This window comes from Bactrocera tryoni, unplaced genomic scaffold, assembly GCF_016617805.1.
Source record: "Bactrocera tryoni isolate S06 unplaced genomic scaffold, CSIRO_BtryS06_freeze2 scaffold_11, whole genome shotgun sequence".
Taxonomy (NCBI): Eukaryota; Metazoa; Arthropoda; class Insecta; order Diptera; family Tephritidae; genus Bactrocera; species Bactrocera tryoni.
Genome location: NW_024395824.1, coordinates 13,590,502 through 13,608,297, shown reverse-complemented (window position 1 = coordinate 13,608,297; position 17,796 = coordinate 13,590,502). Strand labels below are relative to the sequence as shown.

The 17,796-nt window shown below is 36.5% G+C and overlaps 1 protein-coding gene across 1 annotated transcript in view; it reads right to left on the bottom strand.

Moving 5' to 3' along the window:
• LOC120779467 (zinc finger protein 2-like) overlaps positions 1 to 17,796 on the bottom strand; it is a 192,195-nt gene that overhangs the window by 65,354 nt on the left and 109,045 nt on the right. The window contains exon 3 of the mRNA XM_040111730.1: positions 13,075 to 13,675. Within this exon, the coding sequence (XP_039967664.1) occupies positions 13,075 to 13,479 (405 nt within the window). The 5' untranslated portion in view covers positions 13,480 to 13,675. The remainder of the gene's footprint in view (positions 1 to 13,074; positions 13,676 to 17,796) is intronic.

The following is a 17,796-nucleotide window of genomic DNA, read 5'->3' as shown; positions in this document are numbered from 1 at the left end:
AGCGTTATCAACATAAACTAGATCTAAGAACTTACCAATCACGTTTGAAATTAAATTAATTTGGTTAAGACCCAACTCCGACATTTCATCTAAGAACTCGTTAAAACATAAGCGAGTAGTAATAGGAATGGTGTAATCATCAATAGATTTCCATGATACGCACGGTAAATTGAAATCTCCCAAAACAATCATGGAATCAGTATTATTAGCCATTGAGAAAACATTATTTATTAATAAGCATGCTGCATATATACAGATATGTCCGAGTGAGGCGGTATATAAGATAAAGTTAAGTAGATATGGCCACTATTAGCGCATGCGGAACATCGACTTTTTCAGACGGAATTGAAGAATGAACAGCAAACAAGACACCACCTCCTTTTCTGTTGAGCCGGTCATAACTAAAGATTTCGAATTCGCTGTTGAATATTTCATTATCAAAAATGTGGGGCTTTAGCCAAGTTTCCGTGAAATCAATGATCTTAAAGTAACAATGAAACAAATCAGTAAGTTTTGTATTAAGCCCTCTAACATTTTGATAATAAATAATCAGCGAATTATTGTTAATTAGTTTTTTGTATCCACGGGATTTCTTGGCATTTTAGTGATAACTACTACCTCGAATTCGCGCACAAAGTCCCCAGATGGCCAGAATGAGTTGTCAAGTATCTATTGAAAATTGTCAGCGGGTACGTCGATCTTAAACGACGAAATATCCCTGTTGTATTTGAAATTGAATTTACGGATGTCTGTATCTACCGTCATCGACTGTGGTATCCGCAGCAAGTCTCGAGATAAAAATTGCCTTTTTCCGCGGTATTACAACTAAGTTTTTATTAGCTGACTTGGAGGCATTTGGAGGCGGATCTTGAGAAGTTTTCCGCTTACCGTGTTCAGTTACAGTTTTCTCTTTGTACTGAGCTGACGTAACCTACTCTCCTTGAGGACAAGGGGATGCAAGTTTGATGAGGTCAATAGCGGGTGGTGCATTCTTTTTAAGGAAGATACAATGGTATCTTCATCAGACGGACGTTTACGTTTAGATGAAGGTTTTGGATTCTCTTCCCGCATTTAGATGATTGAAACAACGTTTCATAATGCCTAAATTTTTCAGTAAGGGTTTCAAGCTCACGACCAATCTCCTTGAAACCATTGCGCGCCTGCTTAAAAACTTTAAACAATTCAATTTCTGTTGGTCTGCATTTTAAGCAAGACCAGCGCAAGCCCTTACTGTCAATAATAGAATCCAATATCCTACCTGTCAGTCCAGCACATTTAAGATGAGCAAGCCCATCACAAAGCCAGCTAGAAACAAAGCGTTCCGACTCGCCTTTCACAGAGCAGTTCGGAAAGTTACAAGTCATTATGAACAAAAACAATATTAAATAAAAATATAAAAAATGTTAAATAATAAAAGTAAAAAGACAAATGAATGCAATAAAAATAGTTGGTTATCAAAGATAACAACCAATGTAGCGAGCAGTTTGAGATGCACTGTAACCCACGAAAAGTAAGAAACTCGCAAACTGCTGTGGACAAAGATGGAAACGAATAAAAACAAGAAAGAAATTTAAGTAAGCAATATAAATTAAAACTAACAATTGCACTATTTAAAATGTAGCACAAAAACAAATAGAAAATGACTCGGCGCAATAAATTAAAATTAGCCAACACACAATTAAAGTAAATTTCAATTGCTTTAATAGAATAATATAACAGTGATACTTATCTTAACGGATCACTTAATTCAGATAATTTCACCACAAAGTTTTTAATATTACATAAATTAAAAAAATTTCTAAGAGCACGAAAGCACAGCTGTGCACGAGAAAAGTTGCCAGATGAATTTTAATGTTATTCTTTCGATTGAACAAATAAACGGAAGAAAGTAAATCTGTTAAGGAGCTGAGTCCCAGTAACGTGCTGCAATTGAGTAGGTAACAATATAAGTATATTGCCAAAAATCTACATTGAGTTGTTTGGTTGAGTTAAGTTTACGATTCGGCTTTAGCTCACCTTTGCCACGATATTCGGCCGATTGTTCGTCTATTTCCGTGTCGTAAGCATAGATCCAGGACTCATCGCCAGTAATAATACGTTTTATGACATCCTGGTAGTCAGAAACCATTTTTTACAAACGTTAAAGCGACGCTGCTTTAATGATTTTGGAACCAATCGTGCTTTCACTTTTTTTAAGCCCAAATGATCTTTCAAAAAGGTTTTCACTGATCCTTCCGACATTCCAATGATGCCAGTAAGATCTCAGGCTGTTAATCGTCGATTCTCAAGCACCAATTATTTTATTTTATTGAAGTGTTGATCATAAGTTTATGTTGATAGCGATCCCGGACGTCGTTCGTCGTCAACGCGTTCTCCGCCCTATTTGACTAATTTGTACTCGTAGCAATCAAAAAATCGGCACCAGAAATTTGTTTCCACACACAAAATTTAATGGAACTTCTTAATATACTTCAGAAAGACAAGCGTATGCTATACACTAATGATTATTTTGAAGTGGTGACGACAAAAATCTACTCTCAGGTGCAAAGCAAAAAAAAAACATGTTGCGCTTATCACCGGTGATACATTGGCACCTGAAGGTAGTTGTCGTGATCACCGGTGATACACTGGCAGCGAACCTGTTATTATTAAATTGTGTATTAACTTGTGATTAGTTAATCATAATAAATTTGTAAATTATAGCATTTTTTGTAGAACCTTTTTTATACTCTTGCAACATGTTGCTACAGAATATAGTAGTTTTGTTCATCTCACGGTTGTTTGTATCACCTAAAAATACTCGAGACAGATATAGGATTATTTATATATATACATATGATCAGGGTGACAAGACTAGCTGAAATCCGGATGTCTGCTGTCTGTCCGTCCGTCGGTGCAAGCTGTAACTTGACATCGTTAGAAGGTTGGTATTGTAGATGGGCGTAATCGGTCCACAAAACGCAAATAATCAAAAACTTATAAATTGCCATAACTAAGCTCCACAATAAGTAACAAGATTGTTATTTAGTGCAGCGAATCACATGTGGTTTTATTTTTGAAAAAGTGGGCGTGAATCCGCTTCTAACAGGTTTCACAGCTTCCTATCGATACCTCCTACGACGGTGTGAAAACTGATGAAATCGGATGGAGGGGGTTCCCCCCCAAAACCGTATAACGGTTTTGTCAAAATGACTCAATTAACTTATAGCATCAATATTTCCATTTGCCAAATAAAATGTGCTTAAGGTGTCAGAAGGGTAATCTTTTTCAAAAATATATATACATTTTTTTTTGCATTTTCGTTTCTTTTATACCCTTAGAATTAATGTAGAAACTCACTTTATCATTGGAAGGTTTCGAAAAGGCCCATAAATATTAATACCGCTTGACGTTCGGAGTGCACATCTCAAACTTTAAACGCGTTTTTCTCAAAACACCCTCTTTTAAAATGGCGGATATGATTCCGGTCGAACTACTCAACCGATTTGCTTAATTTTTTTCTTTTTATGTTCACAAAACGTCTGGCTACCGTCCCTATTTCATAATTCATAATTTTCTATAATTTATTGACAAAGTTATGACAAAATTTATGTAAAAAAACATAGGAATAATTAAAAAAAAAAAAAAATTTTATTTATCAAAATTTTTCCATGATTCTAGCAGGGAGGATGGAGTAATGTGTAGAAGTTCACGCAAGTGAGGAAAGTTCTCTGATCACCATTCACTTGGGAGTGGTCAGAAACGATTCTTTTACATATGGCTCAAGCAGCTCACGACTTCCGGTCTTTGACAAAGTATCTTCTGGGTGGCCTAAGAACATCCGTTTGAACGCGAGCTAAAGTGAGAAGGCGAAATATCCCCTACATAGGGTTGTGCGCTGGGTTTGGGACCCGCCATGTAAAAAAAAAAAAACCCAATGAAAAGAAACAATAAGCCTCGGATGAGTGACCCCCTTTTTGATGACGACCATGGCAAACGAAATAAGGACTACGAATTGAGGGCATGCACCTGGAATGTCCGGTGCCTTAATTGGGAAGGTGCCGCTACCCAGCTGATTGATGTCCTCGTGAAAATAAAGGCTGACATCACCGTCGTCCAAGAAATGCGATGGACGGGACAAAGACTGAGACGAGTGGATCCTTGTGGCATTCACTACAGTGGCCATATAAAGGAGCGCAAGTTTGGTGTGGGATTCGTGGTGGGAGAGAGACTTCGTCGCCGAGTACTATCATTCACTGCGGTGAATGAACGTCTAGCCAAAATCCGCATCAAAGCGAGGTTCTTCAACATATCGTTGATTCGCACCCACGCCCCGACGAAAGAGAATGACGATGTGACCAAAGATGCCTTCTATCACACACCTATGAGAGCTGCCCCCGCCACGATGTCAAAATCGTGCTTGGCGACTTTAACGCCAGGGTGGGCAAAGAAGGTATCTTTGGCACGACGGTCGGTAAGCCCAGCCTGCACGAAGAAACATTTCCAAATGAGTTGAGGCTGATTGACTTCGCCGGGGCCCGAAATATGGTTATCTGTAGTACTAGATTCCAGCATAAGAAGACTCATCAAGCCACCTGACTGTCTCCGGATCGAAAAACCACCAACCAGATCGACCATGTTGTGATAGACGGAGGACACGTCTCCAGTGTTTTAGATGAGCGTGCGCTCCGAGGACCTAACATCGACTCCAGCAAAAAGAGCACGCCAACAAACACAAGGAAGGTTCGACGTCGAAAAGCTGCAATCACAAAAGATTGCCGAACGATTCTCTACTCGACTTGCACTGCTGTTCTCTGAGAGCACTTATCAACAACTCGGTATCAGGGAAGTGTGGGACGGCATTTCAAGCTCCTTGCGTACAGCTGCAACCGAAACCATCGGTTTGCGGAAAATGGAAAAGAACAGCTAGTACGACGAGGAGTGCCGTGTCGCAGCGGAGAGAAAACAGACTTCCTAGCTCGCAACGTTACGATTGACCACAACACGTGCGGGATGGAATGGATAGCGAGAGTTGAAGAGGAAAGCAAGACGCATTTACAGACCGAAAAAGAGAGAAGCCGAAATGCGTGAGTATGAAGAGCTTGACAAGCTGGCCGAAAGGGGTAATGCTCAAAAAATCTACGAAAAAATGCGGCGGCTAACTGAAGGTTTCAAGACGAGAGCATACTCTTGTAGAACCCCCAAAGGTGATCTAGTCACCGATGCCCAGAGCATACTTAAATTATGGAGGTAACACTTCTCCAGCCTGCTGAACGGCAGTGAACGCACAACGCCAGGAGGAGGCGAACCCAATTCCCCAATCGATGACGATGAGCAGACGTTCCGTTGCCCAACCATGAAGAAGTTCGAATAGTAAATACCCGTCTGCAGAACAGCAAAGCAGCGGGGGCCGATGGATTACCGGCCGAGCTATTCAAACACGGCGGCAAAGAACTGATAAGAAGCATGCATCAGCTTCTTTGCAAAATATGGTCGGACGACAGCATGCCCAACGATTGGAATTTTAGTGTTCTCTGCCCAATTCACAAAAAGGGAGACCCCACAATCTGCGCCAACTACCGTGGGATAAGCCTCCTTAACATCGCGTATAAGGTTCTATCGAGCGTATTGTTTGAAAGATTAAAGCGCACCGTCAACAAACTGATTAGACCTTATAAGTGTGGCTTTAGACCTGAAAATATCACCAACCGACCAGATATTCACCATGCTCCAAATTTTGGAAAAGACCTGTGAAAGGAGAATCGACACACACCACCTCTTCATCGATTTCAAAGCTGCTATCGACAGCTCGAAAATGAGCTGCCTCTATGCTGCGCTGTCTGAATTTGGTATCTCCGCAAACCTAATACGGTTGTGTAAACTGACGTTGAGCAACACCAAAAGCTCTGTCAGGATCGGAAAGGACCTCTCCGAGCCGTTCGATACCAAACGAGGTTTCAGACAAGGTGACTCCCTATCGTGCGACTTCTTCAACCTGCTCCTGGAGAAAATAATTCGAGCTGCAGAACTTAATCGAACAGATACAATATTATATAAGAGTGTACAGCTGCTGGCGTATGCCGATGATATTGATATCATCGGCCTCAACAACCCCGCCATTGGTTCTGCTTTCTCCAGACTGGACAAGGAAGCAAAGCAAATGGGTCTGGCACTGAACGAGGGCAAGGCGAAATATCTCCTGTCATCAAACAAACAGCCGTCGTAATCGCGTTGGCACCCACCTCACTGTTGACAGTCATAACTTTGAAGTTGTAGATAGTTTCGCATATATGAGAACCAGTGTAAACACCACCAACAATGTCAGGCTGGAAATCCAACGCAGGATAACTCTTGCCAATAGATGCTACTTCGGACTGAGTAGGCAATTTAGAAGTAAAGTCCTCTCGACGAACAAAAACTAAACTCTATAAGTCACTCATAATTCCCGTCCTGATATATGGTGCAGAGACTTGGACGATGACGACAACTGATGAGTTGATGTTGCGAGTTTTCGAGAGAAAAGTTCTGCGAAAGATTTACGGTCCTTTGCGCGTTGGCCACGGCGAATATCGCATTCGATCAAACGATGAGCTGTATGAGATATACGACGACATTGACATAGTTCAGCGAATAAAATGACAGCGGCTACGCTGGCTAGGTCATGTTGACCGGATGGACGAAAACACTCCAGCTCTGAAAGTATTCGAGGCAGTGCCCTCCGGGGGAAGCAGAGGAAGAGGAAGATCTCCAGTCCGTTGAAAGGGCCAGGTGGAGAAGGACCTGGCTATTCTTGGAATATCCAATTGGCGCCACGTAGCGAAAAGAAGAAACGACTGGCGCGCTGTTTTTAACTCGGCTATAATCGCGTAAGCGCTGTCTACGCCAATTAATTTAGAAGAAGAAGAAGTAGGGACTTTTTAAGAATAAATTGGGTTTTTGTGTTTTAGATGATTCAAACATGAGAAATCGTATCTGCCAGTGAAAAAACGTATCTTATTCACCCAGCCATTTCTCCGACAGATGTCATCAAAAAATTCCGAAAAAAATTTGTTTATATACTCCACGATATACCTCATCATATGTGAAAAAAGTTCTATTGTAGAATAAAAATTAAAAAAAAAAAATGTCTAAAAACAGGCCAGATTACCCTACTGACCCCTAAATATCTGGGATAGCAAGAGGGGGCTTTGTAGGAGACGGTCTCAAAATTGGACTATGGGCAAGCTGCTGCCCACTTTTAGGTGAAATTACATACTATATATCTGGAACTACTAGACCAATTTCAACCAAACTCAGAATATAATATTAGCCTGACAGTCTTTTATTATAGAGCAATAATGGTCTAAAACCACACCTACTTCCCACCAACCAATTTTAAATTCCATCTGATTTTTTCACTTTTCAGTATACAAACCAAGCCTCAATGAATATATCGAGATAAAGATTTGCACCAATAATGCCTTTAAGGAATGCCATCTTAGGTCTAAAAATATTAAAATCAGACTAAAACTTTTCAAGGCCCCACATACCGAATATGTTTCTTTGATAATAATATACTCTTGTGTCAATAATGGGACACCTGTCAGTACTTCCCTTGCCCCATTATCTTAATACAAAGATTTTCGAACTCTCACTTGACTTTATATCATATGCATTTATTGGCCGATATGTGAGTTTTTTTAATGAAAGTGAGAGAGACTGTTCTTCTAATTACAATGTATATGTAAGACTAAAATGGATAAAATCAGAAGAAAAATTTCAATAGCCCCTATAAATATGATATTGAGTAGTTTCGAAAATCTGGCAGACTTTGTGTATATATGTATATATATTGGCGTGGGTATGTCAGGTACCTTAATGAAACTTTGAATGCTTTTTCTTCTGTTAATAATATATGATAATGATAATAGTATTGGTCAATGCTATACTTATTCCTCATATACTTAATAAAATATTTTAAAACTTTCCGTATATCTCCATACACATATATGTATGTATACATGTAAGTTATTTTTGCGAAAATAACTGAGCGAATGCTATTGGGTAATACTATACCACAATTAGAAAATATGATGTTATTTGTTCAATGACTGTAAGGTTATTGAATATATTTGACAGACGTCATGCCAACCAAACAGAAAAAAAATAAAGACTCGTTTACAGCAAATGTTCCCTACCAACACATTTGTATCACATCGTACTGGTTGTTTAATGCCGAAATTTATCTACGAACTCTCCTGACTCCCATATGCTACAAACAGTTGGCCAATTAATTGTTTGCAAAATGAAAAAAAGTATAAAATTTATTTTTTAAATTCATACTTCGTAAGCCATGACACTTTTTTTTAATATTTTTTTCATCACTATGTTAATGTAAATATTTTTAACATAAATATTCCTGCACTAACATATTAATGTAAAGCACAAAATTAAAAAAATATAATAATTCAAAAAACTACAAATAGTGTATTCTAAATTAATGGAAGCAATTAATCCAAGTATTATTAAAACTGGAAAAAACTAATACTTGGTATGGCGCCCATTGCGTCCATAACAGCTCGCAGACATTCGGAATTTATACTTTTTGTATTGCTCTGATAAAAAAAAGCCCACCAATTATCTATTGAATTTAAGTCAGGAGTCTGGGCGGGTGCATCAATAGTTGTGCTGCAATTGTACAATAGTCAGGTACTGTACAGAAACGATTTGAATTTTGGAAAGTTATCCTGTATTAATTAATTTTAATATTTTGCGTGTTGACCTTTAGTATCAACAACGACTTGTAGTCCGCTTTTGACTGACGTTATTAGTTTTAGATCATATTCGTCCGGAATTTCAGTCCTATTCTCCATTAATATATCAATTCATTATGGTTTTTCGGATTTCTTTTTTTAGGTGTGCCCACAAATTCTCAATAGGAATGAGACCTTGGATTTAGGGCGGTGCTAAGTTCTTTGTCGCAATGTTGAAGCACCCAAGTTCTCTTATTTCCTGCAAACCCAAATCTAGACGCATTATTATGTAAATGGGACCGTATTTTAAGGTATTAAGTAGCATCCATATGTCCATCAATAACACCAAGGTCCCCAACTCCTCTGTAAAAAATGCAGGTTCATACCATTACCGAAAGTTTACCGAATTTACTGTTGGTATAATATATTTTGATTTTGACGATTTAATAAACCATAAAGCATCGTCTCGTCACAAAAATTTACCGTCTTCCCAAAATGCATTGCTATGTAAAATATGACTTATACCGAATGACAGGTGTTTTTCTATCTTCACATATAACAGGGTTCTTTTGCACAGATAATGACAAATATTTATGTATTTTTAAGGAAAACTTGGCGAACCGTTTCATGTGTTGATATATGGGAAATATTTTTTTGATTATACGACTCTCATTTCGGTCACTTAATTTTTTTTGTCTTTCTGGTGAATGGAGAGTAACTCCATCCTTCCCTCTTTCTCGGCACGATTAATTGTATTATAAACAGTTTGTCTGGTCAAACTTACTATAAAATAAATATAATAAATTATGTCACTCGCCTCTTTTTTACCCGGCATTTCAAAATTAAGTATTACTTTATGTACAAGCTCAACTTAATTCTTTGATGTTAACTTTAATATTAAATAATTATCCAACTGCACTATCGCGCACGTTACACATAGCAACCACGGGGTTAACGGTGTTTTTGTAGTATTCGAAATTCAATGGAAATAAAAAATTTGAACATTTTAACGTAAAGCGTACTTTGTGCAAACATTTAATTGACAGTTATGTAAGTGGTTTATTTTTCCAATTTTTCCTATTTTAAATTTTTTACTAATAGTTTGACGATGATTATGTGGTGGGAATGTTCATGCATTGAATAAATGATGTAAAAAAATGTTAACGCTTTTAACTGCTAAGATGCTTTTAATTGACAAGAGAAAATTCGAAAAAAACAGTTTTAGACTTGTAAGAACATTTTCCTGGAAAACTGTGCATAAATTCGAATCTGAAGCGCCGTTTGAGGCTAAGGCTTAGGCTTTCTTCGCGCTTTTATACCGTTAATTTCTGGAATTTTATTATTCGGTTAGGTGACATTTATAAAGACTACTTATATCAAATATATAATTTAAAAAATATTAAAAAAGGTAACATAGTTAACGAAATATCAGTTTAGAAATGAATTTTTATATTTTTTTTTCATTTTGCAAACAAATAATTGACAAATTCTATGTATGTATTACATAATAATTTTTGTTATTCTAATTAGGTCAGTCAGTGTTATATATTTACATAAATATATGTACAGTTAGTGTCATTGAAAAACGTACAGCAAGTAAAATTTTAAGTTTTCTCATATGTTGAGATTTTAATTATTAAAAATTTTAACTTTGTTGTAATTTGTAATAGAGTTAAGACCAAAATGCAATGGAAATTATTTCTTAAGATTTTCCCGTTTTTATGTCAATGGAGCACCATTGCTCAAAGTTTGTCAAAGAGGGTAGTGACACCCTGAAAATCGTACAGCTGTCTAATAATTAAAAAAATTCGGTTATTCTTCGAATTAAAAGAATTTTGTATTAAAGTGGTCATTGGATTAATTTTTTCATAAAATATATAAAATGTTGGTAAAATGAAGCAAACGACTATTGACATGCGCGAACTGGCAATTAATCATTACAAAAACGGTTAATCGTATGGAAAAATAGCCAAAATAATAAATCGGAGTCGAAGTACTATTCAGTATATTATTACAAGATATAAAAAAGAAAATCGGGTGGGCAAACAAGGTACATAGAAAAATCAAAAAAAGAAAAAGCTGACTGCGACTGACGAACGATGGATTATAAAGAAAGTTAAGAAGAACCCTACCATTTCCGCTTCTAAACTTGCCACAGATCTTAAATTTTACTTAAAAAAGTAAAGGATTCAACTATTCTTAGAGTGCTTATAAAAAATTATTTTCACGGCAGAGTTGCACGTAACAAGCCTTTAATTAACAAGCGTAATTGAAAGATTCGTCTTGAATTTGCAAGGGCCGACCTTAAGCAGCCTGCTCACTTCTGGAATGATGTTTAATTCACGGATGAGTCTAAATTTAACATTTTTATGTCCGATGGAAAAGTAAATGTGTGAAGAAAACTGCAATGGATCCTAAAAATTTGCGACCGACGGTCAAGCACCGACGGTTTAGTCATGGTGTGGGGAGGCATGTCTGCTTTTGGTGTGGGAAATTTGGTGTTCATCGATGGTTATATGGATCGTTGGAAATATCTGAATATACTTAAGGAAAATCTTAAGCAGAGCGCTGAAAAAATGGGTATTGCAAGTACATTTAAGCTGTACGCTGACAACGACCCAAAGCATACAGCACATTCGACACGAATGTGGGCACTCTACAATTGTCCAAAAGTACTGGAAACTCCAGCCCATTCTCAGATTTTGACGTCTTTGAAAATATATTGAATCATTTGGACGAAAAAAATTAGGGCTCTGGCAATTTCGAACATTTATATTTTAAAAAACGCGCTCCAAAGTGAATGGAGTAAAATATCCCCAGATTATTGTAAGAAGTTGGTTGATTCAATGCCCAAACTAAAAGCTGCTGAAACTAACAAAGGTTTTCCAACTAAATATTAGATATTAGTTTTCAGCATTGAAATTAATTTTTTGTATTATTTTTGTACATTTACGATGAAAAAGGATGCACTGATTTTTACTAATTGAATATAACTTAGTCAAGAGTATTTAAATGAGCTTTTTCTTTTTATTACTATTAAATATTTTTAAGTTTTGTGAATAATTGAACTTAAGTTTTTATATCAAACGCCTAAAGTACTTAAAAAGTGTGCCTGTACAATTTTCAATGACACTCAAGCAATGCAATGTACATTGCTTGAAAATGTGTTCTCGCAACATTAGTGTAAGTCACAAAATGTTTTTTGTTTCTGTTTGTATCCTGAAGAATTAGTTTGTAGACACCTTTAAGAAAGTCTCTCCAAGTATGAGCTCTTAATTATAATAGGAACGAAACATTCGTTTTTTTACCCATCCTACGCAACATTCTCCCAATATCAACCACTGTCCAAATATCTTCCTGTCAAACTTTTCTTCATCAATTTTTTTTATCAGTAAACAACTTAGGAATACTTTTTGCATTAACAGATCTACATATGTATCATATTCTCAATCTTGTGTTATTTCCCAAACTGACTACAAACTATCCTCCACATTTCACAAAAGCACGGACTCGGGTCACCAGCTCTCGTAAACCAATCTGAATAAGTGTGAGAAAACCATATTTTGCAGTAAATAATTCGGCTTAGCATGTATACAAAATCTTCTTCACTCGTCTTAACAATTTTCTTGTTATCTATTTACGATATCTCTTCTGTAATAAAATACTCCACAATTTTATTATATGCCGACGACGTAAAACTTTTCAAATCATATGCTTCAACTGATAAAAGACGTCTGTTGTAAACAGATTTAAACAATTTGTTTGCTTGCTGTGATACATAGAAAGAAGAAGAAAAAACCATAGACTAGAGCAAGTTTTTAATTTTGTTGATTTGGGAGTTACTATTAACACTAAGCTTAATTTAGTCTTCATATTGACACCATGGTTTTTAGAGCAAAAGGTGTTCTTAGTTTTGTTAAACTAAACTAATAATTTAGGAATCCTGTCTTAATGATGCCTTGAATGGAATACAATTGACAAAAGCATAGAAGAATCTCTTCAAGGGCATTTCATTTATTCAATGTTGTTTTTTAACCTTTAGTCTCTCTAAATTGTAAGGCAAAACCTATTATTAAGGTTAGAAAATATCTGAAGTTATCTAAAAGGGAATGGAAGGAACTTGATTTATGTGTTATAGCATGAATAACTGAACTTCGATGAATGTATCAATTCAATTGAATTCAGATTTTGATGCTATTTATTAATTTAAGTTATTAAATTTGTCAAAGAAATTCTACTTTTATAAATATTATTTAATTTTACTACCAACTTATAGAGATGTAGCATTATATTAGAGGTGATGATATTTTTCAGCAACTATATTAAAGGACTGTACTTTTAAAATAATTCCTTGACTAATTACCTCGTCTAAGTCAGCTACTTTTACATTAACTAAGGAACAGGATCGTTTGTTTTTACATCTACGTCGACGTTTCCGTTCAAAAACTGCTTTGGATCTGGTCAGATGCTCGAGATGCTGTGGTGAAGTTGGTTTCTTAATATCTGCCGCAAATATATCAATAGCCGATTGTTGCAACGACTGTGATGTTGCTTTGTATGCTGTTTCTTTATGTTGTAAAGGGATTAAGTATTGTGCTTTGTTGTGAGATTTTAAAGTAGCAAACTTTGACAGCTTGGGTTTTGATTTCGCAGCAGTGGTTTCCGTTGCTGTTACGGTTGCAATTCCTGCGCTTGTAACTGTTGTTGGCGATATTTCCCTTGTTGTTATTGACTTCCGCTCTATTGGTTTTAAGGGTAAGTCTGACATATTACGGGCACATTGGTTATGGTTAGAATAGAATTAAGCCTATGTGTTTCTAAGCTTTACAATTGAAAGCTTAAAGGCATTATTAGCGATATTCAATTACAATGCTTACGTACGATTCACTTTGAAAATGAAGACCGTGTGATCTTGTGCCAAATAAGTTTATTTCTATCGCTCGATCTGAAGTGGTATTGTCAAGCTTTCATGTAAAGAAAAAGTATAAATATTCATATATAAGTTATGTATTTTAAATATAAATATTATTTTAACATGGATAAATATATCTAGCATAATATTTATCAGTTAGCAAAACTTGGATACTTCAAATATTTAAAAACTCGTATGGTCAATAAACTTAGGAACAAGAAAAAGCCTTATATTCGATTGCTCTGAAGCTACATTATACCCTTAATTATTATTTTTATGTTTAAAGGCAAAAAAAAGGATATATTTGTGTTTTTGCGGCGACATGAGTTGTACAACTTTTGAAGTATTTAGAAAAAAATTTCAATGAAAAATATTAATAAATAAGCCTGTGACGGTGAATCTCCAGAAGCGCCTTGAAAAAAAGTGAAACATTATAAATCGTTACCGGATTATCTGAAACAAAAAAATTTATATGCATTTTAAAGGTGATGTATTTCTCGAGGTAATCGCGCAATTTTAGCTTACAAAATCGCGGTTAATTTGTTAATGAAAAATAGAAAAAATGGAAAAAAAACTCTTTCTGATTACCTCGAGAAAAACATCACCTTTAAAACGCATATCAATTTTTTTGTTTACTTTCATTTTTGGTTTCAGCGACCCAAAATTAGCAAGAAACAGTCCTAACATCACAGTCCCAAAATGACTGTAAAATCCCTACCAAGTCATGAATATACCGTGCGAAATCAAAAAGTTTTCCATACAAGGACTAGTACTCGTAATTGATTGTTTGCAATTTGACATTTAGCATTTAAATATTATTTACAGTTTACTTATAAAAATTTTAAGAAGGTAAAAAAGCATAGCGTTTAAAATTGCACGACAAGCTTACGTTTACACTTATACCCATAGCCAAGTGGTAGGATTGTTGATATTCTATCGATATTGACGATATTTTTTTCCTCTGCTATATTATCGACGCGATTTTGTTTTTAACAATAATATCGATATTTTACTCACAATTTTATCAAAGTCACCATAGAAACTGTAAAAAATTTCGAAGGCGAAACATATTGACCATTATATAAACCTACATTTATATTTATACAATGATATTGATTCGGCTTGAATGGGAGAGCGTATCAATATACATATGTAACTGAATTGACCACATGTACTATCGATTCAATTATGTATGTTATACCCGCGGACTTACACACATGAATTACAAGTACCGTATTTATATGCTTGTTTTTTTAAATTGTGCGATAAAATTGTTGCGTCTGAAAGTGTAACTTTTCATAAAGGAAAAATGGAATAACTAAAGTACTCTTTCAAATACAAGTATGTACATTGCGCACAGAAGTAGTACGAGTAAGTAAAACGAGTGGAAAGACATCAAATATGCGGAGCATATTAATACAAATGGTCATAGCTGTTTGGCTTACGTTCATGTCTGCATTAAAAAAATTTAAAAAAAAATGTATTTTCAGCGGAACTCTGGCGACCAGTACACCAAAGCCTATTCATGCCAATCTATAGCGGAAATACGGAAAAGGCCCAGAGAAGGTAATCTGAAAACGTATTTTGACGAAGTCAGACAATTTGCAGGTTAGGTTAAATTTGCTTTTGAAATAGAAAACAATTTACTGTGTTTTCAATAACAGAAGGTGGCACTAAGGAGCAACAAATATTCGTTCACCAGTGCAACGATGATACGATATGCAAAAACTATTAAACGTTTGCTACCAGATATACAAATTGTATTTCAAATTCAAGGTTAGAGGTTAGATAAATAGCAAATATACTGAGGTCACCGCAATTGTTAAAAGCATATTTAAAGAAATTAATTTTTAAATTAATTAGCATTTACAAGTGACATTTTTACAAAAACTAATTTTATAACGTTTTTTCTAACATTGATAGTGCACTTTTTGTGAAATAATAAGTTTCATTGCTAAGAGTGCTTGCTTAGCGGCTTTGCGGATGCACGAGGTAATAATTGTTCTTCTTCTTTACTGGCGTAGAAACCGTTTACGCGGTTTTAGACGAGTTACCAATAGCGCGCCAGTCGTTTCTTCTCTTCGTAAGCTGGCGTCAATTTCAGATTCCAAGCGAAGCCAGGTTCTTCTCAACGTAGTGGAGGTCTTCCTCTTCCTCTGCTTCCCCCGGAGGGCACTGCCTCGAATACTTTCAGAGCTGGAGTGTTTTCGTCCATTCGGACGAAATGGCGTAGCTCCTGTCTTTTAATTTGCTGAACTACCATATGTCAATGTCGCCGTATATCTCATACAGCTCATCGTTTGATCGAATGCGATATTCGCCGTGGCCAACGCGCAAAGGACCATAAAACTTTCGCAGAGCTTTCCTGTCGAAAACTCGCAACGTCGACTCATCAGATGTTGGCATTGTCCATGCTTCTGCATCATATAGCAGGACGGAAATAATGAGTGATTTATAGTTTTGTTTTTGTTCCTCGAGAGAGGACTTTACTTCTCAATTGCCTACTTAGTCCGAAGTAGTACCTGTTGGAAAGAGATATCCAGCTTTGGATTTCGAGGCTGACATAGTTGTTGGTGTTGATTCTGGTTCCAAGATAGACGAAATTATCTACAACTTCGAAGTTATGACTGTCAACAGTGACGTGGGTGCCCAGTCGCAAGTGCGACGGCTGTTTGTTTGATGACAGGAGATATTTCGTCTTGCCCTCGTTTACCACCAGATCAATTTGCTGCGCTGCCTTATCCATTCTGGAGAAAGCATAACTAACGGCCCGGTTGATAAGGCCAATGATATCAACATTATCAGCATACGCCAGCAGCTGTACACTCTTATAGCAGATAGAAAGAGAGTCAGTCACCTTATCTGAAACCTCGATTGGCATAGCACACTTAAATTCCAATCGTTTGGCATGCTTTCGTCCGACCATATTTTACAAAGAAGCTGATGCATGGTTCTTATCAGTTCTTCGCCGCCGTGTTTGAATAGCTCGGCCGGTAATCCGTCGGCCCCTGCCGCTTTGTTGTTCTTCAGGCGGGCAATTGCTATTCGAACTTCTTCATGGTCGGGTAATGGAACGTCTGCTCATCGTCATCTATTGGGAATCGGGTTCGCCTTCTCCTGGTGTTGTGCGTTCACTGCCATTCAGCAGGCTAGAGAAGTGTTACCACCATAATTTAAATATGCTCTGGGCATCTGTAACTAGATCACCTTTGGGGGTTCTACAAGAGTATGCTCTCGTCTTGAAACCTTCTGTTAGTTGCCGCATCTTTTCGTAGAATTTTTAAGCATTACCCCTGTCGCCCAGCTTGTCAAGCTCTTCATACTCACGCATTTCGGCTTAATTCTTTTTCGGTCTGCAAATGCGTCTCGCTTCCCTCTTCAACTCTTAGTATCTATCCCATCTCGCACGTGTTGTGGTCGATCGTAACGTTGTGAGGTAGGCGTTCATTTTACATTTACTTAATTTGTAATCTAACAGCCAGTAGATTTAATTTCAGATGCATACATCGGAATTCATAAGAACTTCTGTCTTGGAACCGTTAAGTGAATTTGAAATACCAATCCAGAAAGCAGTCTCGATCACTATAGACAATGGAGCGAATGTTGTAGCCGCTGTGAATGGATTATTAGGCATAAGAAGTTCATTCCGTGCATAGCTCATACTATTAAATTTGATGTCCACGATATGCTGGCTAAAAGGCATTTCCAACCATTTTGATAAGGATCAAAGAAATTTTTCGATGTTTTAAGCATTGTGTAAATTCAATGGACGAATTGCGAGCTTCTGTGTTATTATTCTTTTTTTAGTTATTGTTTAATAACATTTCTTAAATATTGAAAATTAAAGTTTTTTAGTGCGATATATCAAAATTAAAAAACCGATATAACCAATGCGATGATATTTTCAATTTCTTTTGATATATCGAGAAGTTGGCGATACTTTTAAAAGTGCGTTGAGCTAGCTTCAGGGATAGACAATGTTAGTACATGCCGTACGTTCCACGAAGAAATTGGGTGTGTTCGTTGTGAAATTACTGCGGCAGTGTTGCCTTTGATTAGAAAGAATCACGTTCTACGCGAAAATTCGAGTAACACTGTCAAAATAACACGTTCTGTCGGTAAATTGTTGCTCATCTGTTACGCATCACTAGCGTAACAAACGCATCATACACA